General features: G+C 42.6%; 2 protein-coding genes across 6 annotated transcripts; one reads left to right on the top strand and one right to left on the bottom strand.

The window, feature by feature from the left end:
• The first annotated feature begins 1,141 nt into the window (after positions 1-1,141).
• tp53i13 (tumor protein p53 inducible protein 13) lies at positions 1,142-5,930 on the top strand. The gene is made up of 10 exons (XM_019885868.1): positions 1,142-1,317; positions 1,403-1,558; positions 1,654-1,734; positions 2,212-2,247; positions 2,786-2,844; positions 3,176-3,254; positions 3,386-3,514; positions 3,661-3,855; positions 4,323-5,166; positions 5,253-5,930. Exons 2-10 carry the CDS (start codon positions 1,460-1,462, stop codon positions 5,357-5,359), a joined length of 1,629 nt encoding a protein of 542 aa, XP_019741427.1. The 5' UTR covers positions 1,142-1,317; positions 1,403-1,459; the 3' UTR covers positions 5,360-5,930.
• Positions 5,861-24,298, bottom strand: git1 (G protein-coupled receptor kinase interacting ArfGAP 1). 5 transcript variants are annotated; one of them, XM_019885854.1, is made up of 21 exons: positions 23,901-24,298; positions 21,869-22,002; positions 21,401-21,513; positions 21,024-21,129; positions 20,560-20,646; positions 20,347-20,477; positions 20,149-20,243; positions 20,024-20,066; positions 19,472-19,498; positions 18,917-18,965; positions 18,328-18,400; positions 17,685-17,782; positions 16,948-17,059; positions 15,153-15,277; positions 14,037-14,189; positions 12,714-13,061; positions 11,218-11,298; positions 10,433-10,509; positions 9,996-10,172; positions 9,191-9,254; positions 5,861-8,421 (listed from the first exon to the last, which is right to left on the bottom strand). In XM_019885854.1, the coding sequence occupies exons 1-21, from the start codon at positions 23,950-23,952 to the stop codon at positions 8,206-8,208; spliced, it is 2,361 nt and encodes a 786-aa protein (XP_019741413.1). In that variant the 5' UTR covers positions 23,953-24,298; the 3' UTR covers positions 5,861-8,205. The 5 variants fall into 5 exon arrangements, with proteins under 5 accessions (XP_019741413.1, XP_019741415.1, XP_019741417.1 ...); XM_019885856.1 differs by lacking the exon at positions 23,901-24,298 and adding an exon at positions 23,557-23,620; XM_019885858.1 differs by lacking the exon at positions 12,714-13,061.
• Positions 24,299-24,671: the final 373 nt, after the last annotated feature.

The following is a 24,671-nucleotide window of genomic DNA, read 5'->3' as shown; positions in this document are numbered from 1 at the left end:
GTTTCCTCTCAAATTCCAAACACAGGCATGGCATAATGGAACACTCTAAATTCTCCCTAGGTGTGATTGTGAGCGTGAATGGTTGTTCGTCTATGTGTGACCTGTGATTGGCTGGCAACCAGTTCAGGGTGAAACCCGCCTACTGCCCGAAGACAGCTGGAATAGGCTCCAGCACGCCCGCAGCCCTTGTGAGGATAAGAAGATTAGAGAAAACACAGAGAAAACCCACATAGGCACGTGCAAAATCCACACAGGAAGGCCTGAACCGGAATCGAACCCTGCACCACTGCACTGTGAGGCAGACGTGCTCATCAGTTGGTCACCCAAATAAATACCATTTGCTGCAAAGAGATTTAAGCATTTTTTGTTACCAACTCCTTTGAAAAATATTATTATTATTAGTATTGTAATTATTGTTATTATTATTATGTAACTCACTGATGGTGTCGTGGTACACTCGCCTGCCTTGAGTGCGGCCAGCGTGGAATCGGTTCCCACTCGATGACGGTGAGGCTGTGGGCGTAAATGATTGTTTGTCTCTATATGCGCCATTAGACTTATTGGCGACCAATTCGGGCCCCAGCAACTCCCGCGACCCAGTTCAGGAAAAGCGCTGTTGAAAGTGGATGGATAGATTGTTTATGCTTCATTTATTTAGGTCGCCGCTATTACCAGACCTCATCCTCTATTCATTTCTTCAGTTGGAGTGTTGCCAGAATTAAATCTATTCATGGAAATCACTATGATAGGAGAAGAAGGCTGTCAATTTATGCTCGACTAGAATATTAAAAAAGGGGTAAAAAAGTATATTAAATTGGAAAACCACAGCACTGAAACCCAAGGTATCATACTTAGTGGGTTTTTATATGTTATGTACAGCTAGAGTTGAAAACCTGTTTTTGGACACCCGTTGAATAGTAATTTTGAGTCCTTCCACTTTCCGTACATGAGCAGCGAGCTAAACGGATGTCAAGTTCAATCGGGACATTTTCAGACTAAAGAGCGAATATGTTTATCTTAAAAAAGGATATACTTGTAAAATTGGGTATGTAATACCTACATTTATTTTTTTAAATAGACAAAATGCATCAGATTGACAAATATTCAGTAATTTACTAACACTTTATTTTGAAAGTAAAAAAAAATACTTCCGCTGTTGACGTTGGTGATTGCATTTGTAATGCTCACTTTCAATGTTAGTCAAAACGTCTCGTTGCATAGGTTACAAAGTGCAAAACGTCGGTCACCGTCTGAAACTAAGAATACGGAGTCGGCATGATCTGAAACTAAGAAAACGGAGTAGACAGGATAAGCATGGTATTTTTTTTATTTTTTTTGCGCCGTGCCTTTGTTCTTGGAACATGTTGTGAAGTTTCAGAACTTGCTTTCGTTCTTTTCGTAGCTGCAGTAGCCTGACATTTCATGGCATTTTTATCTCCCACCTGGATGACTGAAGAGCATGCCGAACCACACGGTGGCCGTGCTGGCCGCATTGTGGTTCTTTTTCGGTCGGCACGTCAACTCTGAGCATCTGACCTCCGACTGTGACAATGGAAAGGTCGGGATATGTTATTATTATTATTTTAATGCTGCTACTGATGATCGCTATAACCCGTGACTTAAGTCATATCGTGAAAATTGTCTTTCGTGTAGCTGCTTTTGGAAAGGGATCTTCCAACGGATGCCATCTACTGGGGCTGTCCTACAACTGTTGCTTGGTCCGACTCCACACAGGTAACCATGGATACGGCAGATATCAAGTCTTTGAGTACTGTACTTGACAAATATATAAGAATTGTTCGTGAAGTTACTTGTAAAGTGAAATACATTTCATACTACTAGTTACTTGCGTTTGAAAGTAATATTATGATTAGAAGCTTCCTTACAATATTACCATCTCTGCAGGGTAATAAATAACTGATTACTTTGAAGACACTTTTTGAGCCCTTTGATTGTGCATTCAGTCCAGAGAGTGCCCCGCCTCTCACAAAGCCATCTCTTATAGGCTGCAGCACCCTAAAAAGGTCACGTGCGAGTACAAAATGGATGGATGTTCATGTGCTCCTAATGGTCTAAATGTCTAAATGCTGTATCCGTCTCAATGTCTTGGATGGCACGCGCCACAGCACGAGATTGTCACACTTGTGGAAAACCCTTTTTCACAATGCTGTCTCGAAATCCTGAGCCATTTTCATTCTTTGCTCCTAACAGAGGCTCCCCAGTGTCGACACAGTGTACGATCCCGAGGTGAGCAAACACTCAAACAAGCGCTATGTTTACCCAACACGCTACCTTCATTAAATGGAGTGATTTAAGTGCCAAAAGGTCACGCTACATTTAATGTCCCCTGACCTTAGGTGCTCCACTGTGACACGAAAAAAGTCAACAACAGTACCTTTTAGGTCATCGTGAATAAAAATCCTCAATTTAGATCCTCAAAAGACCTTGACTCTTTAGTTTCTGCCTCTTATGATCATTCCAAAATAATGTCGCTATTATGTAATTATTGTCCCAGACTGTCCGCCTGATAATAGTTTGGTTGATGGCTCACTGGCTGTATTCAATACTAAATGTGCTTAACAGTCATGTTATGTTGCGGATCAAATGGACACCCTTAAAATTCAGTTAAAAAGAGTGTAAATGTATTTTTTAATCGCTTATAATACTTGTTGAATGGAATTCAATTGTGTGTATGCCCCCCGGTTAAACTGACCCAGGAACCTTGTTACTTTTCTTGAGAAACAAACTGAGGAGGAGGGTTATTTGTGACCACATTTTTTAACAGCTTGCCTGGCAGGTCTGCATGACTGAACCCATTTCCTACCGCCACAGCATCCCCAACAGGTAACATTGTGTTTTTACATTGTTATTGCAATGCAGTTTGCCCGAGAAAGTCAAGCATTGATACTTAATCTTGTTTTAGGTGGTGCACAGTTTTGTGGTTAGCATCTCCTTCCTGTGTGGAGTTTGCACGTTCTCCTAGTGCTTAACATTCAGAACCGTGGATTGATATGACTTGCTGTCATGTATTATCCACTGGTACAGATATTTATTCGTGTGTCTTTGGTTTTTCAGTCGTATTAAAGCATTTCTCTTCTTTAAAGCACAATTTTTGAGCAAAGTGACATAGTTTATGACATTATTTGACCGCGTATATATGCTGTGTGCATTGCAGCGGTGCTTTCAGGCCAGTCAGGGCAGAGAGTGGAGAGTACTTGTACTGTCCTCCTCAACGGTGGCTTAATAACCTGCATGTGAGTAACTTCCAACCTCAAGTGGATTTTTTTTTTATAAAGACTTCCCGTCGCACATTAGCTGTGTTTCAAGCAGAAATTTATGGCGTTAATATTTGGTCTCAAATGTTTCTTTGTTGTGCGTTTATCAGCACGGAGCGGCCGTATTGCTCTACCATCCCTGCGCAGCCTTCAGCGAGCGTGCGCTTGTGTCCATCCTGGCCCGCTCATGTCTACACGACTACATCGTCACCCCTCACCCAGAGCTCAACAAATCTATGGTTAGGGAACAAGTCACTGACTGAAACACAGGGAGAAACGAGCACATTTGTTGTGGAATGACACTGTTCTTTTCATTTGTTCCTCGGGTTTCCAATTTATGGGCTAACAATTAAAGTAGTGAATGTGCATTCGTGTCTGTCTTTAGCCTGTAGCTTTGGTGTCTTGGGGGAGAACATTGGAGCTTTCCACTGCGGCCTCTTCAGACGTTTGTGATTGGCTGCAGAGCACGACGACCTCAGGTAGTCCGATCAGAGGCAAATACAACTTCCTGTTGACACGCGCAACAAACCAACATGGATACGGACGCACACGTCGAGAGCGACGCCGCTCAGAACCCAAGGTTGGAGAACGAACTGTTTCTTTTAATTTTCTTTTGAGGATGTTAGGATATAAAAGTGTTCCTTCCTGAAAATCCCAGCTAATTCTGTGACGCCCGGGTCACGGTGGGAGTGGATCCAATTCCAGCAAAACTAGCAGTAAACGTTAAACATTGTTACTTTTTTCACATTTGCTGATTTCTCATCTTATTTGAAAGAACTCGCCTCAAGTTCAACTCTGTCTGGAGTGATGCTACCACATCACATTTGTTTTTTGTGTCGGTCTGATATCTGTTTCCATATTGGAAACAATATGTACATAATGTAAGTATCGGTCACAATTGATTGTTATTCTGACCCCATCTTTATATGTAAACATCTATCCGTCCACTCACACTGATATAAAATCTGACTGAGAGGGTAAAAAAAAAAAAAAAAAAGATTACCTCCAGGAGATATTTCTAAGCATGTGTTTATCCAAAATCCACAGGAGTCTGTGAGGCAGTGCTGTGAGCAGATAATCTCATCATGGCCAGAAGGAAAGATAAAGGCGGACAAAGTCCCTCCTGCAAAGAACAGAAATGGGCAAGAACCTCAAGGGGAATCAAGGCAGAGGCAGGAAAGAGCCGCGATACCACCAAAACAGGATGATGTGAAATTAAATGGAACATCTCACGTGTCAGATGTTTTGAGGACACACTCGACAGGGACTGCGGTTCTCACAAATCAGTCTGGTCTGCGGAAAGGTGCATCTCTGACGAAGATCCAAAATCAGGATTTGTCATCCAGGCCTGCAATCCCTTTTGGGTCTCGAGTGTCGGGGCCTACGCAGAGGATTTTACTCATCAAGGTTCCAGAGACTGATGGACGCTGGGCAGCAGCCACAAGTCCTACAGTGAAACAGAGGTTCTCTGCTAAACACAGCGCCAATGCAAACAGACAAACACAGGAAAATGAAATCGTAGATTTGAGAGAGAGAGAGTTGGCGCAAAAAGGTGACATGAACTCACTAAAGGGGCGGGACGAGTCCGTGGCTCCAAAACACATCCAACAAGAACGGCGGCGTGATCCGGCCACCACCGACGACTGTGACACCTGCACCACAGGGCAACAGTGCGACTGCTTCAGGGACTCCGAGGGCCAAGCCACGTTTGTGAGCAGCAACTTTCTGAGGACCCCCAGGTCCAACGAGGCGGTGTGGGCCGCGGCGGCGCTGGGCTTCCTGCTGGTTCTCCTCACACTGTCTGTTTTGCACACGCGCCTCTACCGCCACTGGAGGACCATGCCCAGTCTTTACTGGCACGATCCACAGCAAGACTACGAAAGCGTGGCAGGTCGGTAACTTGGCACACGTCAAAAAAACAAACTGTTGTACATTTTCGGACAGTATTTCATTTTAACGGCAATTTTTGTCTTCCAGACGTTATCCATAGAAGGATGCAAATTCAAAAGAGGAGACGCAAGAGAGGCCGAAGACGAGAGTGTGCTCTCCTGCTGAGCTCCTCAAGCTCGGATGAGTACATATAGACAAATGACGGAACTTTTTAGTTGGAACTGTGGCGTCCACAGGAAGATGTCTATACGTACCAAAAGGGACTGCTTGTGAATGCCACAGCAAGGAAAAACAAACATTTTTTTAACAACCCAACCACCACAATCTGAAAATTCCAATGTTGTATATTTTGTATTACCGGTACATTAGTTTTGATACATTTGTGCAACAACTATCAAGTCGCCTGATTATATTTTTACAACCAGGCATTGTTGCTGTATAATACTGCATGTGTATTTCTTACATATGAAGGTTTAAGTACGTGAGTTAAGTAACATTTGTAGAGTGTATTAACTCATTCGCCGCCACTGACAGCTATAGAAGTGAAAAATGTATGTCATGTATTTTCACTAGGCTGGCAGTGAATGAGTTAATGTAGAACCGTTATGATATAAAAGTAATTATAGGTTCTATTTCGAGACTCACAGATTCGACTTTTGAACAATAGCTGAAAAAAAACTAACAGCCAAACCATCGACAATTAACTTGTTTTATTTTATTACAAATGTACAGCTTATGAGTTTCCATTACAACTGACCTTTTTAAGTCATTGTTCTGTGTCTCTACATTTATACATTTTTCTTAGTGTTTTTCTGTTAAAAGACAATGCTCCCGTCACACATCTCCCAAAATGTATGCCCGTGGGGTGATGCTCAAGGACAGCAACCCAACAGGCCACAGTGCACGGCCAGTGGTTCTGGATTGGGCTCGGCTCAAATAAATCACTGGCTGATGGAAGGCTTGGTCCAGCCGATGACCTTTTTTTTTTTTAAATGCTAAAAGTATGCGCAGATGGAGAAATAAAAGTTTGCTGGGCACGATGAGATGAAACCAGTCAACATTCACACTCTACTTAGTGTCCACTTATCAAGGTACTGAGAGGTGCCAAGTGCATTTTTTTTTCTCCCTCCCCAAACTACTCCGAGATGATTTTTAGTGCTGAACCCAAGCATGCTTCAGACCTTTTCCTATTGCACCACGCCGCACATAAGGCAGCCTTTGCATCAAACGCCGAATGCATGAAGTATGACCGTGAGGAGAGTGCATTGAGCGCTGTAGATGTGAGTCCACCTGCTAGCTCCATCTTGTTCCCGCCATTGTGCAAGTACACTCTCAAGGCCAGAACTTAACTGGATGCTTGGTGAATAGCACTCACGCCCTAAAGCCCACTTGGACTAACAAATAGACATAAACACACACACGGATCAGGTCTAAAACGTTTGCGAGGGAGGAGCCTTGTCGATGGAAGTTCTATTGTTGCAGCAGTCAGAACATTGCAGCCAGTCAAACAGGAGATGATCATGTGCAAAGGCATTCAGTATCGAGCAATGATACATTGCAAGAGTCGTTTTAGGTCATAGCAAACAAATCAGCCCTCACCTACGGAGACATGCGACAGATAAGACGCGAGGAGCAAATCAAATGACCAATTTGAAAAAGTTGGCTGAAGTGCTGAAGGTGGTCCATGAATTCAAAGTGCTGGATGGGACTTGGCAAGGTCAAATGTTAGTCTTAACTGCGTTTTTGAGGGTGAGAAAGCCAGCGGGCTTGTTCTGTCACCTGTACAAGGCCAACTACCGGTATCTGTGTTCACAGTGCTCTTTCCTCTCAGAGATTGTTAAATTCCGTGGGCAAAATCAGAAGACCACACTGACGCAGAATTAAGAAAAAGAACACAGGGCTTGATTGTGCTCACCAGGCAGCTAAAAAATGTGAACACTAAATCCATTACAAATGACATACATAAGCAAAACATATCTTGCAATGGCTTCCAGACTGCTGAACTGCAACATTTGACAATGACTAATAATGAGATGATTCCACTGGAGCGGTAAAATGAGGCAAATTATAAGAGACACAGACACACACACACACAAAAATTGGACAATAAAAGACAATTGAGGTTTGATTAAAACATTGCGATCCAGGTCCTGTCATAAAACAAGACCAAGGGATTTTTGGTCTGACCATTCAATCCAAACACTTTGGCACCTGATACCAATCTCACCCATTGAGTGTCTCTTTAAAGGAGCAAATGTCACTCCAAAAGAGTGCTTGAGAAATCCTCAGGACTCTTCACAGGTTGTTTCAGCTAAATCCCAGTAAGAGGGTGAACGGAGTCTCCCTGCGCCACGAAACGAGAATCATAAGTGAGACGACGACAAACATGAAACAAATCAGTAAAAATATCAATAAAAAAACAAAACAAAATACATCCCAATTATTCCAGTGTTAATTGTTTTTAGAGATGTCGATCCATTCCAAATTTGCCTGTTCAAAGGGAAACCGAGAAAGAAACATGCCAGAACATGCCGTGATGGACCTCCACAACAGGGTGGAACGCCTTTGCAGGAGGCAAACCGGAGAAGACGATGCATGTAGCTGTGGAGTGGGGGTCCACTAATCCAGCCTAGTAAGGCAAGGGAGCGCAAAAGACAGGCTGTCACAGTTGAATGTTGGTCCGGGTGATTGAGCTGAAGCTGGGATGAGGAACAACGGGCAGGGGTATAAAGGAAGTTGCAACATGTCAACGATGCGATTAACTGTACATCAGCACCATCATGCGTTCTTGTCGGCATCGCGCTTAAAGCCATTTATCTTACACGTCGAGTTCAGAAACCTGTCATTTTCCACTTTGGATCCCTCCGCCCGTTCCTTCTCTGTGCTCATTTAATCCGTAACATTTTCATCCGATTCCTTCCCATGCATAGTCCAAACTTGTCTTTCTCCCCCCATCTTCTCCGCCACCCAATAGTGTGACCACACTGGACCTGCCCCCTTTCCTCTTTTACCCACCCTTCTCTCAGCATTTTGCAGTGTGTCACTGTTTCTTCTCTCGAGTGGTGATGGTGACCAGTTGCTTGGCGGCCTTGGCTATGTCGTAAGCGCACTGGATGACCTGCTGAGTGAGGAGCTGATAGTCCACCGCGGGAGCGCCGGGCTCCGAGGGCGCAGCCTTGCGGCACTCCACCTGTAAGCGCGAGGCGCTGGAGGCCAACAGGCGGAGTGAACTGTGGACTGCATCCAGGGCCGGGCGCTATACAAATAGACACGAGGGCAAATGCTTTTAATTGAGTAGAGGATCGATCAAATGGCTAAGTATCAACAGAAAATAAGTGGAGGAAACGCATACCGTATTTTCCACACTAAAAGGCGCACCGGATTATGAGGCGCACCTTCAATGAATGGCCTATTTTGTAATTTTTTTCAGACATTTGGCGCACCGCTTTATAAGACGCAATCTCCAATGCGTCCACTAGATGGAGCTACACTCAAGGAACCACCAACAGAACGATCAGATGTCAGTCAAACTTATTTAATAAAGCAGCAACACAGTTCACTTAACCAACAGCAAGTTATAACCTTGACTCGTTAACGTTTGAACTCTCTTGCCGCTGCTCTATTTCCGTATTCAACTACGTAACCCAATTGCCTTAAGTTTGAACTCTGCGTTGTCAGCATGTCTCGAGCAGGGAGCCATTTTGGGGTCGAAATATTACCGTAATGACCATACACAAGGCGCATCGGATTTTCAACATCATTTTAAGGCGCACTGTGAGCTTTTAAGAAAATGGAAGGCTTTTAGGTGTAAATTTGTTTTTGTAGCTAAATGTAGCTGTTGCAGCTTTTAATCAGGTGTGTTTTGTAGAGCGGAAATTACGGTCGTCTATTGACTATCTAGTAATATTTGTAACGGCTTTACACATTGGTAAAAGACTGTAATTATAGTATAGAGTGGGTTACGCTGCAATTGCCATTCTAAAGAAAAGAGGGAAAGAAGAAACACAAAATGTGGGGAAACTTACTTTAGGAAAGAGTGAGGCCATCTCAGTGACAGCAGAGTGGATCTTCTCAGAACACGGTACAAAGCTGAGGAGAATGATTAGATTTAAATGTCGAAACACAATTAAAGCAACATGGTTCTTCCACTTACACCACAGATTTATTTGGACTCATGAGAGCTTGTACTGAATGTTGAAAGCTTTAAAAATGCATCTAACCACAGCAGAATATTAAATATATATTAAAGTTTTAAAAGGAAATGGGAGATTGGTGACAGATTACAAGAGCCAGCAAATGGGGCATTTTTTGTTTTGTTTCATTTTGCATTTCAAACAGTGCACTAATTTAATTATGAAACAGTGTAAATTAGTTAATTTGTTTAGGTGTGCTTATCCCTGCAAAACTACGCATTCATGTTCAAGCAGAGATTCGAACCCAATCCTTTCGACTGTGAGTCAGAGGCACTCACCAGATGCCGCCGTTTTTGTTTTCTTTTTTAGTTATGAAATGCGCCTGGCAACAAATTATTAAGCAAATAACTAAAATGTTAGAGTTGTTGATTTTTATGTGATCAGCCATGTCAATATTTTTTTTTTGCGTGAATTGAATTTTGTTCCATTTAAAAATTAAACTGAAAAAATGTAGATAAATTACACAGTGACATTTTTATTACAGTAATTGAGTACAGTAATTTTTTATATGACTTAACACTTGAATCTTGTATTATTTTAGTTAGCTATACATCTACTGAAAGTAGCACACTTTTATTTGGTACACAAAGCAAGCAATACCTAATACTGCAGTATTAGTGGGGTGTTGGCATCTCACCTGTCATGTTTGAACTCCTGAGCTGCCCTGAGAAGCTCCTGGATGTTCTTGGTCACCTGCTCAGTCTTAAGTATGACGTCCTCCGTGCATGGCAAGGTGGGGTCTGGATCGCCCATCTCACCACCGCCTCCCTCCTCAGCCTCCCCACGCCCGTCCTCCTCGCTGCTGCGACCCATGCTAAAAAGAGCAAAGTACACGATCGTCAACATCTTGGGACATGTATCCATGGATTTTCTATGCCGCTTGTCCTCTTAAGGCGGAGTTAGAACCTATCCCAGCTGACTTTGGGTGAGAGGCGGACAAGTCACTCACAGGGCACATGTAAGTACCCAATCACACCTGTGTAAAATTCAGAGTCTGCAATAAACCAGACATGCACATTTTTTGGAGTACGCGCGTCTCATTTTCTGTACACAGTGACATGAAGTGAGTCTGACCTTATCGAGGGGTCGTACGTTTGCGTGTTGTCGTAGTCGCTGTCAGTACCACTGCCATGCTTATCCGATTTGGAAGTCTGGGGAGGGACACACAACCCCCCCAGGCGTCGTTATCATTCACCTCGTTGAACATTAGGCTCTCATTACTCATTCAGGATTAATACTGCAAACAAGTATTTCTTGCAGATGCAGCTTCTTGGAACATTCACACAGGCCCAACAAGTGAACTACAGTAAATGTAATCAATCAAATGACTGAAGAATTGCTTGGCAATCTTTATTAGATACTTGATTCCATGGGAAGATGTCAAAACCCAATTCAAAAGAAATTGGGACGCACAGGAGCTAGATGTAAGCTCACTTCCAGTGTATTTTAAAAAATAAAGTAAATCCTTTTTTTTTTTTTTTTTTTTTTAAGGCTTATGTTATAAGATGGGTTCGATATGATATGAAAGTGTTTTGGGATTATAGTTTGTGGATTATTTACAGTTTCAACTATGACTATAAGCACTCTCACAACTTTCGGGAGGGCTCGGTCCCTTTCCCCCCCATCACTGAACTTTCACCGATGTACAGTATCATTCGTTTTGTGGGTTAACGGGCAACTGTCCAAAAATCAAAGCACACCAATTCAGTGTCAGGAAATGCAAGCAGACACTGGTGAAGCATCATAAGTGAAATTGAATTTAAATGCCAAGAACTACAAAGAAGTGGTATCCCGTCATCCTTCTTTGCCCGTGTCCTCCATCTTCTGGTATGAAAACACGCAAACTTTTAAGAGCTCACCATGTATCGGCCCATTTCTGAAGATCCAGACAAATGTTGTCCTCCGTACGAAGTTAAACCACCTGTACTACCCTTCCTTACCTGTGAACAGAGGGGAGCATAGGGATGGATACAGGAAGAGAGGGATGGGATGACAGCAATGGACAAAATAATGGGTAGAAGATTAGTAGAGGGAAGGAAAGTGATATCGGTGAGGGGGGCAAGAGAAAGCAGGAAAAAAAAGATGAAGCGTCAGCAAGAGCCGGTTTGATTGCTGTAATCAACACAGTAGGCCTTCTAACGGTAACTCTTCTATCAAACACTTGTGTAGACATTAGCTACACAACTAACAGGTGGAAAATTACGCACAGTATAGTCTCAAAAAAGACCAGATGACACTGATGTTCCCCCAGTGCTACAGCACATCATAAGCAGAGGGCAAGCACAGTGTGAAGATGAGTGGCAAACGAAACAATGACAGGCAGAATGCTTACATCCGGAGGATGCATGGCTGCACTGCAGTGAGCATGAGACAGACAGGTGAGGAGGCAGACAGAAAGACAAACAAGGTAAGTCTTTGGTGAAGAGGTGGTGATCATTGATTGATGCTGGATGACCTGACGGATCATGTCTATAAAATGGCTGAATGTGTGTATACTGGACACTGGCTGGCCACATCTACTCTTACAACCTCATAACATATTAAAAAAAAAACAAAAAAAACCAAAAAAAAAAAACGGTTGTATCAAATATTCTGCCTTCCTTTTCTAAAGATAACGTTCAAATTTCCCTGTCACAAAGGACTTAATTTAACAATGTTCAAAATTGGGATTGTACTTCAAAGTGGTGTAGCATGTTGTGGAGCTGTAGTTTATGTTTTAGTCACTCGTGTCACTAATTGCGTAAATGAAAATGCAGGGTATAGATAGCTCTGAGAATAACTGAATTGAATTGAATACAACTTTATTGTCAATGCCGTTCAGTTCTATACAATCGCAAACTACAATCACAATAACGAAGATATTTTATTTGGAAAGGCAGATTATTTAACACTGCTCTTGTATGTGCAAATAGTCATTATGTTGTGGCAAGGCCATAAAAGTATATGTGTTTTTGGACATTGTACCGCTAAGCAGCTGTTAATTAGAGGAGCTAACCAGGAGAGACGGCGCTGAAAATGTGAATGTAAAAGTGTGTAGGAGAGGAAGGAGCATCGCTGGTGTTATGAGGCACCAGACAAATAGAGACATTTATTATTTTCCATCTTTTTCATTCAGACAGCACATATTTGCAATTTGCCCATCAAATGACTAAAAGGTACAGAACAGGGTTGAATTATATTGGCACTTGGGAAATCACAATATGGTGTATCTCTGAAAGACAAAGATGAGGAGCGGAAGTGCAGAAAGAGAATGATTCAAAGAGAAATGGTGACATAGGAATTCGACTACCACCCATTAATCAGGCCTAATTGGCTCTATTAGGGCCTCCAAAAGGAAGGGAAAGTTCTAACTTACGCTGGGTGTGTTGAGGGGCTGCAGGCGGGCTGCCGGGGAGTCCAGGGCTGGGGGACCATGGGCCGTGGGGTTGGGGGCAGCCCCGGGTTCATACATGGAGAAGGCCTGGCGGTCTCTCCGATGGGGATGGGACTGCGGGGTGGCTGAGGAGGGCACCGTGAGTCCTGGGTGGTCAAGTCCTTTCCCCAATACAGGCAAACCTCCACCAATTACTGTTCGCATCCCGCCACCCAGCCAGCTGGTCCCTGCTCCTCCTCCTCCACCAGGGCCACCGACCCCATGGCCCACTGGACCCCCAGCATGCTGGCCACCCCGTAGCGCGCTGTTCTCTGTCTGCATCCGTGTGATCTACATAACAGGAGGGAGGGAACCAGGAAGGATGGGGGGGACGTAAATGGGGAGGTTGAAGGGAAGGGGGGCGGGCATCAACTCAATCGTCAAGACAAACAATCATAAGCACAGGTATAATAGAGGGATGCAAAGGACCTCAAGTATTAAGTGATATCAGTAGTGGGGAGGGACAGGTGTGTGGTAATGACACGTTACACTGACATGTTACATGATGAGATAGGGACTAGGTGGGTGCTGAGGAGGGATGGAGGTGTTCAATAAAATGTTCACGATCACAATTTTCACACTTTGGTCTATTTGGAATCTCAAATTTACAATTAACCTATGGCCGGTGGGAAGAAACAGGAGTACCAACGTAAACCCGCACAAACACAGGGAGGACTTGCAAACTACAAACACAGAGATTTAAACCAAGAAGCCGGATATGTTTCTTTCAGTGAGGCGCTTGCAACTTGAATGTTAAGATCCTGCTAAATTACGGTAATAAATCTTGGCAGTGCCAAGAAAACCAAAGTATCACTAGTACAGCCTCTTGTTTCGGATGTCATTAGACAGTGCATGTGGACCTACGCATGAATCTGGAGAGAGCAAAGCCCGCTAAACATCCAGGAGCGTGACTTGACCGGTTAGACTGGACAATCGCAAACAAAGTACAGTTGGAGACTGACCCTTTGCTTGTTCAATATATTGGTCAAGCAAACATGAATGAATACTATGAATATGCAGCCTCAGATAATACAATGAGAGAATTGAAAGCCCCAACTAAAAGTGACCAAATGAAGCAAATATGACCAGGTGAGTGCTATTAAAGAAAACGTGGGATACCACAGAACAGCTGTTTAGGCTCTTTCATAAGGACTTCTTCTTTTACATGCCCAACATCACAATCCACACTCATGAAATATTGATTGTCCTTAACGTCCTTCTGTTCTGAAAAGCACTGTACATTCAAGGCTCCTTTCCACTTCCTACCTCTTTCTGAAGCCGCCTGAGTTCCTCACTGAGGTTGTTGTTGACTTTCATCAGCTGCTGCACCTTGGCTTCCGAAGAGGCCAGGGCTTTCTTGACCTCCAGGTACTCCTGCAGAGTGATGGGCCCATCGGACAAATCAGATGAGTCCATACTCTGCTTGACGGCAGGCGGAAAGATACAGAAACAATATAAAGACACTCATGCGGATCAGCACATTTCTTCGGTGTTCACTGTATTTCATTCATTCATGCCACTTTTCAAATGACTGACTATTAAATGTATGCTTTTTGAGAACTATATCTTTGCACGTTTCCAGACGTTATCTTCAAACGTGTATAATGTATTTAGGAACATATTTCTGAATTCACTTTAGATGGTCTTTAATCAGAACAGAGCGGAGCAGTGTGAAAACGCAAGCGCTGGACAGCTTCCTGAAGGCCAGAGCCGCAGCTGATCCAAAAATTGCACGCGTGCGCGCGCGCGCGCACACACACACACACGCACACACACGCACGCACGCACATGCACACACACACACACAGAAGAGCTTTGGTTCTTGCTCTCTCTATGCAACATCCACCACCCACCACCTCTCCCCACTTCCGGTGACCTTAGAACATGCAGTTCGATTGCACTCCCAAAAGTGGACTAAAACAAATATCCTTCACACGCCGTTTATGAATAGTAAGCATGAGTTCAATAAACTTACTAACTAAACTCTTTTTACTGAAAACAGACAGTATCCTTTGAAAGAGTCAATATATGAAATGTAGTGTATACGTACTTTGTATAGTATACATTTTATGTACGTTTGAACTGGGGACATTTAAACGAATATTGATTAAAAAAAAATCAATGTATCTCCTTGTCTAGCGCAATTTTGTGTCCTACATTTCTGCACTATTCCAGTGCTACTCGAGTCAGTTTTTTTCCCCCCTTCCTCTATCCTCTGAATGAACAATGAATGCCTCTCTGACAGGACCCCATATGATGTCACTCGGGAGCTATGTGGCACCACTCACAGAGGCCACTCCCTTGTGTAGGATGCAGGGAGCAACTTATTAGCTTATTCTTGATATTTGAAGTCGACAATAGGTTTTTGCTCAAGTGGGCTACCTTTGCACGGTTGTTGCGTTGGGTGTTGTTGTTATTTTGGGTGGTCAGCTCGCTGTCTGTGTCGTCATCAGAGGCTACACTATCATAGTCATGCTGGTCATCATCAAATCCTAGGTCCAATGGATCTATGGAAAAAAAATATAATAGTACAATATCAGGACTTGTCGTCTCTTGTGCAAGATGATCTCTAACCGCTCAAACTGTCCATCACTGGTCATGCGCTCTTCTTTTCGTTCTTTTTTTTATTTTTTTTGTTGGACTTTCTAAGCATGGCACAGTCATCATCAAATCCTAGGTCCAATGGATCTATGGAGAAAACATACATCATATGCCATCAATAGGTATTGTACAATATCAGGACATGTCGTCTCTTGTGCAAGATGATCTCTAACCGCTCAAACTGTCCATCACTGGTCATATACTCTTCTTTTCTTTCTTTCTTTTTTTTTATTGGACTTTCTAAGCACGGGACCACATGATTGGCTGCTTGCAGCAATTGCTAAATGAGCCACCTCATCAAAGTTAATTTTTAGGTCAGCGGGAAGGTGTGAAAGTTACGCACACAGGAGTGAGAGGAAGAAGATGAGAGGGAACTTCAAAATACTTTTTTGCCATTTCGATTAAAGTGCATTGTCTTAAAAGACAAAACAAAAAACATGGTGCCAGCGGGCATCAGTTTGCCCCAAGAGCAACATGAGTGGCTTACGGGTCTGTTCTATAGCTCACCAGTGATGGGTCACTGTGACAAATATTCTATATATTTTTTTAAATAAAACAGATTGTATTCAATGGGGAAAATTTCGGGCATCAGTTTGCCCCAAGGGCAACATGAGTGGCTTACGGGTCTGTTCTATAGCTCACCAGTGATGGGTCACTGTGACTTACTAAGAAGAATTAAAAAGAAGGTTCATATTTATTTTTATATTTATTTAAAAAATTAACATGGTGCACATTTCACAATTTATCAAATATTCTATTTTTTTTTTTAATAAAACAGATTGTATTCAATAGGAAAAATTAACCCAAATATTTCAAAAAAGGACATTTTAGAGCTGCAATTTCAATACCGTGCCACCGTGAACATCAAGGAAGCATGGGAAAGAATCTCACCTAGAAAGCTTTTATGGCATCCGTCCCCAAACGCTTACTAAGTGTTGTTAAAAGGAAAGATTATCTAACACAGGAATAAAGGTGTCCCTGCCCCATCTTTTTTGGAACATGTTGTCGGCATAAAATTCAAAATGACAGAATATTTACCCAAAAATAACATTAAATATCGTGTCCTTGTATGGTATTTGATTGGATATAGATTGTAAAGGATTTGAAAATCATTGTTTTCTGTTTTTAGTCATATTTTATGCAATTGTGCCAAATTCACTGAAATTAAGGTTTGTACATTTCACTGGTGAATAGAAAAAATTTAATCTGAGACGGCTTTATGTGTCCCTAAGAGTGTTTTTGTTGCTGAGCTCAAACATCAGGTTTTGGAGATATTTTCATTTTTTTGTTCATAAGTTTGACCTGTAAAAGCTTGCGCAATACCGATTTTGCCACATGTTGTAATCTAACAGCTATGACGTCCCAGAAAAAAAATCTATTGCTAAATCTAAACATTGAATTCATGAATATTACGTAATATATTACAAATTATATTATTGCTTTTGCTGGTAACCCTCTGGGTAGTTAAATTAAATGTATAGTATATTGAATTAGATTAGTCACAATTCCAAAATATTCAATCAAAACATAGTATAGTCAAACTTTAGCCTGTGTAAGCCTCCCATCATTTTCTCACCGGTTGGACTGCTGAGACCTTTCCCCTGCTGTCTCCTTTTGGCATCACTTAGGATGTCAATGATGAGAGTAGCAAACTCTCGAGCATTGAAACGTGCAAGTTTCTGACGACCCTAGGGGAGAAAGGAACATATTTAAAAAGACAAAACAAAAAAAAAAGGTCCACCGCTGTGCTGAAATTCAGCTCAAATATATCATCTTTCATTGGTTTTGCAGCATAGTAATCCATTTTAGAGCTCATGGTTCACTGCCAGTCAGACTACTGTGGTCAATGACCATGTGCTGCTGTGGAAAAATACAGTCATACTGAACGTTTGGAACACACACAAACACACATGCAATTATGATTAGTGAGTAGATAAACACATGAATATGAGCAAAAGCATACATTATAGAGACTAGAAAAAAAGCTTACTCTGGAGTTAAACCAAAGTTATTATTCTGGTGTCAAAGTATTCTCTTTCGCATCAAGAATAGACCGTGGTTACGAACACAGTGAACTTTTCAGTACAAAATAAACAAGCATAAATGTGATTTTTTTTTTTTTTTTTTAACTGCGAGAAAAATGTCATGTTTATGCTCATAAACAATACAGACAAAGATAAGCTATGCAAGAAGATTTGTTCCTTACACCGAGTGTAGTAAGACGGGGAGAAAAGATGCAAATGCTTACAGATTCACACTTTCTCACAGCTTTCCTCATGCATTCAACAAAAGTCTACATATGTGTTGGTTTACCTGGTTTCGCGTGGCGGAGTACTCAGGGTTGACTGGTAAGAAAGGCACAGCGCTTCGCTCCGTAACCAGAGTACTGTGGTTCTGTGTAGTAAGCCACACTGGAGACATACGCAAGAGGACCAAAAATAAATGTGTGTGGTTAAGTAACACGGTCTTGGATGTCTCACAGCCAACCAAATCCTCAAAATACAGTTACATACTGCAAAAACAGATCCTGCAACATGCGCGATTGTGTTCTCAGCCCTCGTCGTGTGTGTGTGTGTGTGTGTGTGTGTGTGTGTGTGTGTGTGTGTGTCCTTTCCCCACTTACCTCCAGTGCAATAGTAAAAGAGCGAATTTGAGTGCTTCTTCTCAACATAGAGGGAATAAGAAAAAGTGCCAAAGAGGAGACTTGACACTTTTTGGAGGCAGTCTCTCCTCCTCCCTCTTCTTTCTCCTCCCTCACTCCGAAAACTTTTTTTCCTTTGCTCCAAAATTACTTTCTAATTTTCAATGTCTGAACACGTGTTTTCCTTTGCCTTTCCCTTTTTTAATTGATCCCTGTCAAAAATCTTGACGACAATTAAAATTCAAACAGCTACTTGGCAAAGGTCAACAGATGAAAGCTACTTTATTTTCGCCACAAAAAAGGCACGTGGCTCACCTGCATCATTTTCTCTGCGATCCACTTCGTCATAGACATCCATGGCAAGCTCCTCAAACAGACGATTATTCAGCTGTCAGACAACAGATACACAGAAAAATATGTATAAATATCATTACATTAAAAAAAAAAAAAATAAGGACATATCAACTGAAGACCCAGCGAGAGGCATCAAGGGCAATTTTCACAAAGATTTGGTCTCAGACATTTCGGCTTTTTCTTGTCCACGTGTATGCAGATATTTTTAGGAACTTACATTCTCTCAGATACAGCGTTAAAAAAATAAATGAATAAAAAATGGATTTGTGTATCTAAACAACAGAATTTATCAAAAAAAAAATTATTTTTTAAAACTTGGAAAAAGAGGAGTCGTAAACATCACTGAATGTCGTACCAAATTTCTACTGACTGCCCTTTGGTAAACTAACTACCCTCTGTTCACAGTTGTCATGAGTGAAGAGTGTACATCGGAGCAGACGTCCTTTGAAGTACAGTTATGGCTACAAAAAAAAAGATTTGAAAAAACCCATCCCAACTAATATATTCAATGCGTTGGTTCAATCCGATTGATCTCCCCCAATGAACTCACCGCTTGCAGCTTTTTCTTGGCCGCCTTTGCAAGTTCAGAGAGGTCCAGACTACAAAAACAAAACGAAACAAAAACAAAAACCAAAAAAAAAAAAAAAACAACAGTAAAATGGCAGCACACAGCACAGGTAATTACACCGCCGAGTAGACACACAGTGGGAGGGAGGGTGCTGAACATTGTGGGGAACATGTTGGACAACATGGCGATAAGGAGAGATGAGTAAGAGATAAGGAAGTGGGGAGAAAGAGATAACAAGCGCATTTGGATTTGGATGGATTTACCGTCTCCGAGGGAGGATGAACCTGAGGTGGTGAAATGCACAGCTGGGCAGCCAAAAGTTGCCAAACTGTTGCCTTGCTACTTTATTAATGAACCCTACTTAATCTGCTGCTTCTTTTCCTAGCGTACTCTAAGATATTGAAGCTGAAAGTTTTGCTTCCCACTTTGTGAGCTCTTTGTACAACAAGGGAATGTACAACAGATAGGGTTGTGGAAACGGTGCTTAAAATGAAGAGAAATTCTGGGGGGAAAAGAAGAACAAGAAAGTAAAGATACCTCTGTGTCGGGCACTTAGGACGAGCTCTGGCTCCATCGAGCGAAGCAAAATGGAGAGAACAGAAAACGAGTGAGCAAAAGAAAGAAATAGACAGAGAGAAGGGTGGAGAACCGGCTTAGACTGTCATCATCCACAGATACCATTCAACAGATCGAGTGACGTGGGAGGCGGGTCCTACAATAACGTTCTGTTCGGCAACAAAGATTTTGTAATACACGAGTGATGCGTATTGCACATTTGGCTGTCAACTCTTCAGCATCTGTTGTCGGCGCTGCAAATGTTTGATTTATATGATTGCGCACTTCTTGGACATTGAATCAAACCTCCTGTTGATGAAAATGAAAAATTTAAACACACAGTCTCTAAATATTGACCTGCAATGGCCAAAGCACCTACTTTATCGGCTTTTAAATGTGGGCTAAAATATAATGCGGTGCCACCCTCTGGTCACAGTACTCAACTGCATCAAACTGCAGGAATCCCAAGGCTGTTTTATGCTATCCATGCATAAAAAGGCATTGAGTAGAAAATACCAAGTTTTTGGTCCATACCTGTCTGCCATTTGAGGGATGATGTAATGGCCATTCTTGTGATCTGAAGGGAAAAGCACATAAATCTAAGTGTACAATTACTTGTCACTTTTGTATAGCAACTGCCTGTTCCTGCGATGGCTTACCTGGGCGCCGGCCACAAAGGTAGAAGGCCAGCCTGTCCGTCAACTCATATTGACATTCAACCAGTCGCTCGGCTAACTCTATGTGGCCCGCCTGCCTAAAACACACAAGACCAATTTGGTTCTGGAATACATTTCATAGTTTACACCGGAGGCAAATGCGCACAGAGTGTGATTTAACGATTTTCTACCAGGCTTTACCTGGCGTAATCCATGGGTGTGCGTCCATTGATGTCAGGTGCTCCGGGGTCAGCGCCGTACACCACTAGTAGCTCAGCTTGTAAAATCTGCCCTGCCTTGGCTGCCACATGGAGAGGTGTAGTACCCTTCTCCTGGGGAGACGTAGAAGAGTGTCAAGCAGCAGGCCTAAAGTAGAGCGGTCAGTTTAGGAAGTCCTGTGTGTTATTTGCATACTGGATGAAAGAAGTTGGCCTGAGCGCCGAGGGACAGCAGCCGAAGACATGTCTCTAAACTTCCTGTTCGCACACTTGAGTGAAGTTGCTGACAGGAAAACAATGAAAGGCAGAGGAATCCACGGAGAGAGAAAAGGACACAAGAGGGGGTGATAAAACATGAGGCGGAGATAGAAACAGGCACATCCTCCTTATTGGCCCAGTGAAGCCACACAGCAGCACAGGTCATTATTCTATCCTGCTTTGTCATTCAATTTACATTATGCCATGGGGGTTTAATAAGCTAGTTTGCGTGTGTGCACACGTGTCTATGCATCCACGTTTTACGTGTGGGACCACCCGCTGACATCTGGAAATTAAACATCTACTGTGCTTACACATGTATGTAATTCAACAGTATGTCTGACACCAATTTTTATAATCAAGCTGAAATGATGACCCAAGGGTCCGCAGTTGAGCACCCACCTTGCTGAGGTCCTTGGTGGTCACGCCGTCGTCATCGCGGCAGGGTAGCTTGTGCACAAAGGCCAGCATCTGGTATTTGGCTCTGATGAACTCAGATTTTGTGGGACTGTAGGTGGGGCAATTGTACAAAAATGTACACCTCAAAGGGATTTAGTGGTCCTGGTGGCGGTGATGATGATGATGATGATGATGATAATACTAATACAGAATACAAGATTGCAACTATAAGGAGTTAATATTTGCAAAGAAAGCTATTCTAGGTAAAGAAATTCGTGTGACTGCATATTTTTTACTATTTTGTCAATGAAAACTACTGAATGAATGTCTTGTGGTATTACATTACAGTAGTACTTAAGGTAGTGAGGGATGATGCTTACTGGACTTTGTCCTGCGGGTTGGGTTTCCTTCGACCGCTCTGCACTTGAGCGGGATCCAGAAGACTGTGTTCCCATATGGAGTTGGCCCCATTGCCAGCCAACGTTTGAACCATCTGAACAAATACACAAGCAGGGCAGTTAATGGCTTTCACCTTGAGCAGCACACACCTTACAAGCACAAGCAAACTGACCCAGTAAAACACTACCTTAACATTGGGAAGAACTGAAGAGCAACAAATTGATATTATCTGTGACCACATAAAATATCACATCAATCACAAAGCGAACGGACAATCTTGTTCGATCAGTACAGTGAAGCCCATGTATCTGTTATTTTTGCAAATTGCTAACCAATCTAAATTGACATCAAAGGTGATGCCGGCCAACTCTAGGAAGCATAATATTCATTTATTCTTATTTTGGAAAAGCCATCCATGATTTTTTCCCTCAATGATCCCTCACTCTCACCTGCATTAATGCAGGCGGCCATCCGCTGTGCCTCAGGTGCTTGACTATGGAGATATGGCGACCTAAACTGCGGTGGACTGAACAGCATTCATCACAGATCAGTACACCTCGGTTGATACTGGTCCAGCCCGGGTCTGAAAAACAACAATATTCATGGTTTTATGAGCTTTGTAAACATGGTTTACGTGACAGTGACACCTTTCAACACTAAAAATGGTTTAACAAGCTTCAGACTTTCTTTACAAGCAGCCATCAACAGTGCATCCATCCATTCTCTGTGCCGCTTAAGAGCTGAAGCCATACCGGTGCTGACTTTAGGCGAGAGGCAGGGTACACCCGAACTGGTCGCCAGCCAATCCCAGGCCGTCTATAAAACATACTGGAATGTGTAGATCTCATCTGACCTTTACTTACAGCAGGACCCTTGGGGCCCTATTCTCGCGCACAACGCAAATCGAATGCAAAGTGCAGTCTAACTTTGCGGATGGGTGGAGTAGATTTAGAGCACATTTAGACATGGGTGCTTGTGGGCATGAACACAGCCGACGAGCTAAGCAGCCAATGAAAGTGGCTCCTCTCATTCCCTTTGAATTCACCAATTCAACACAGAAGAGGCACACGGGCTACTTGATGGGAGCAAAAACGGACTCACTGGAGTCCATGCAAAAGGTCGTCGCGCACTATGAAGTGGGCACGTGGAGACTGTGCCCACTTCATAGCTCTTTCTAAGAGCGGAGCACAAGCTGAAAAGGAAAACTCTTAAAAAGAAACAAAAGAAGCACACATTTTGCATTTTTAAATCAATGTGAATTGCACTTTAGTCATTCTTTAACTGATGTTCGAAAGTGCCTGTTCGTTTATTGATATGGACAGTAGCAAGATGCTGAGATATGTAATAAAAAAAATGTAGCAAGGTGTAGCCAGCATGGACTGAGTACTGGGGCCATAAAGCTATTTTGACAGCTTTGAATACACATGCATTGCAACCAGAGGCATCAGCAGACAAAGAGCAGGTGTTGTAATGTATGTACACGTGAATGAATACAGGCAACGCACATAAGCATCAATAATCATGAGCCAGAGTCCGAACTAAACGTGAGGACTTGTTTACTGAGCAGTCAGATTATTATACATTAGTGAGATGTAAATAAATGTCATGTGTGTGTTTCTTTCTTTTTTTTTTAGCCGGATAAAGTCAAAGAAAGTAAATGTCATTGGCGTACATGACTTCCACGCAACATAATAAATAAAACTCAGTTGTACAGTACATTAATTGTGGCAAATGAAAATTTCAAAAGATATGTTTAATGTGTCGAGACTTTGTATTGAGTTCTACGAATCATTAAAAGAAACTGCGAAATATGAATAAATATTGCTGCACGTGACTGACATTTGACGCATAAACTATAACATCTTGTGAAAACTTGTCATTTAGCCAAAGTTGGTGAGCGAGCTTGGCGTTAGCTCAACTAGCAACAATGACCATGAAACGATTCAAAACACAACAAACAAATGCTTCAAATTCCAAATAAACTCAAAACACGTTGGAATAAACAACTCTGCATTTATTCTATGCGCTAGCGTGGTATTAAACAAAAAAAAAAGCCCAACAGAAAGGGTGAGATTCGGCAATTTACTCAGCTCAGCTACGCTAGAATGTTTCTGCCCCCCAAAAAATCAAAACAAACCTCTTCGGATCAAAAAGCGATGCAAATCTTCCACAGCACGACATTACGCTACCGTGTACGCGCATACATCCTTTCCTGCCAAATAAAACATACAAGTCTGCCTTCTAAGATAAAACAATGGTTAGCTTCAATTGGCTAACGTTATCTTGCGTTTAAAAACACGCCTATTTTCGCACAATATGTGAGGCCTAAGCGACGCTTCGAAGCACTGGCCGTTTTCCTGCTCTACCCAGCCGTAAAAAGAGCGCCCAATCTCGGCCCCATTCTTCTAAACGTGTCGCTCTCCCGAGGTATTGCGCTGACACAACCGGTTAACAATTTCCCCGTGTGTTTCGATTCTCTACCTGGCGCACTGCAGTCGGCGCAGATTTCCGTCCGCTGTAGTTTTCTTGACATATCGGAGCGTCCGAAATCGAAAGGCGGATATCGGCGAAGATGTGCTAGTTCGCCCTTTCCCCCTGGCCGAACCACAGAAGCGACGTCTGCCGTGCAGTCACCCGTCAGCCGATGTAGACTCTCTCAATCCCCGGAAGCCGGCTGGTGCGAGAGGTTTTCTCTGCCGGCGGCTGGCAGTTGAAATTCTGCGTACGTTCCCCCCAGTTCATTCGCTGCACGCATTGGCGAAGTAACTTAATCTATATCGCTTTTGTGTGTGCACTGTACACGTAACGTGGCTAATTGTACTATTGCGGTGTAAAACGCTTTCCGCAGTTTGTTTGTCCATGTAACAGCTGCATTGACAGCATCTCGCCGAGAGGTGTCAGCTCCCGACCTGCCACAGACCCAACTCCCCTGTTAGCCTACCTGCGGTTATGCTAAATATGGTCCAAGCCGGTATTTATTTGAAAGTCCGCATGCATTTGGAAAGCTAAATACTGTCACACAGTACTGTGAATACCGAGGCAATGGGGAATTTGATACTTTTCCTTTTACACTGTTCTGCAAGATTACAAAAAGATTGCACGACTGTTCTTGTTTTTATGTTCTGTGTTGTTTATTATTTTACTTTGTGTTAACTGTTTTGTAAAGCGCTTTGTTACAGCTGCAGCGGTTTTGAAAGCGCGATATAAATCAGGATGTATTGTAGTGTATTGTATTGTACAAAAGAAAAAAGT

The sequence above is a fragment of the Hippocampus comes genome, unplaced genomic scaffold (genome assembly GCF_001891065.2).
Source record: "Hippocampus comes isolate QL1 unplaced genomic scaffold, H_comes_QL1_v1.1 scaffold29, whole genome shotgun sequence".
NCBI classification, from domain to species: Eukaryota; Metazoa; Chordata; class Actinopteri; order Syngnathiformes; family Syngnathidae; genus Hippocampus; species Hippocampus comes.
The sequence above is the reverse complement of the archived record's forward strand: the minus strand, read 5'-3'. Positions and strand labels throughout refer to the sequence as shown.

Coding starts and splice junctions, on each gene's coding strand:
- tp53i13 (XM_019885868.1), top strand. CDS start 1,460: ATGCCGAACCACACGGTGGCCGTGCTGGCCGCATTGTGGTTCTTTTTC. Junction 1,735..2,211: donor CTTGGTCCGACTCCACACAG/GTAACCATGGAT, acceptor TGCTCCTAACAG/AGGCTCCCCAGTGTCGACAC. Junction 2,248..2,785: donor ACACAGTGTACGATCCCGAG/GTGAGCAAACAC, acceptor ATTTTTTAACAG/CTTGCCTGGCAGGTCTGCAT.
- git1 (XM_019885854.1), bottom strand. CDS start 23,952: ATGTCAAGAAAACTACAGCGGACGGAAATCTGCGCCGACTGCAGTGCG. Junction 17,783..18,327: donor TCGCAGAGAAAATGATGCAG/GTGAGCCACGTG, acceptor GTATGTCTCCAG/TGTGGCTTACTACACAGAAC. Junction 17,060..17,684: donor ACTCCGCCACGCGAAACCAG/GTAAACCAACAC, acceptor TTTCTCCCCTAG/GGTCGTCAGAAACTTGCACG.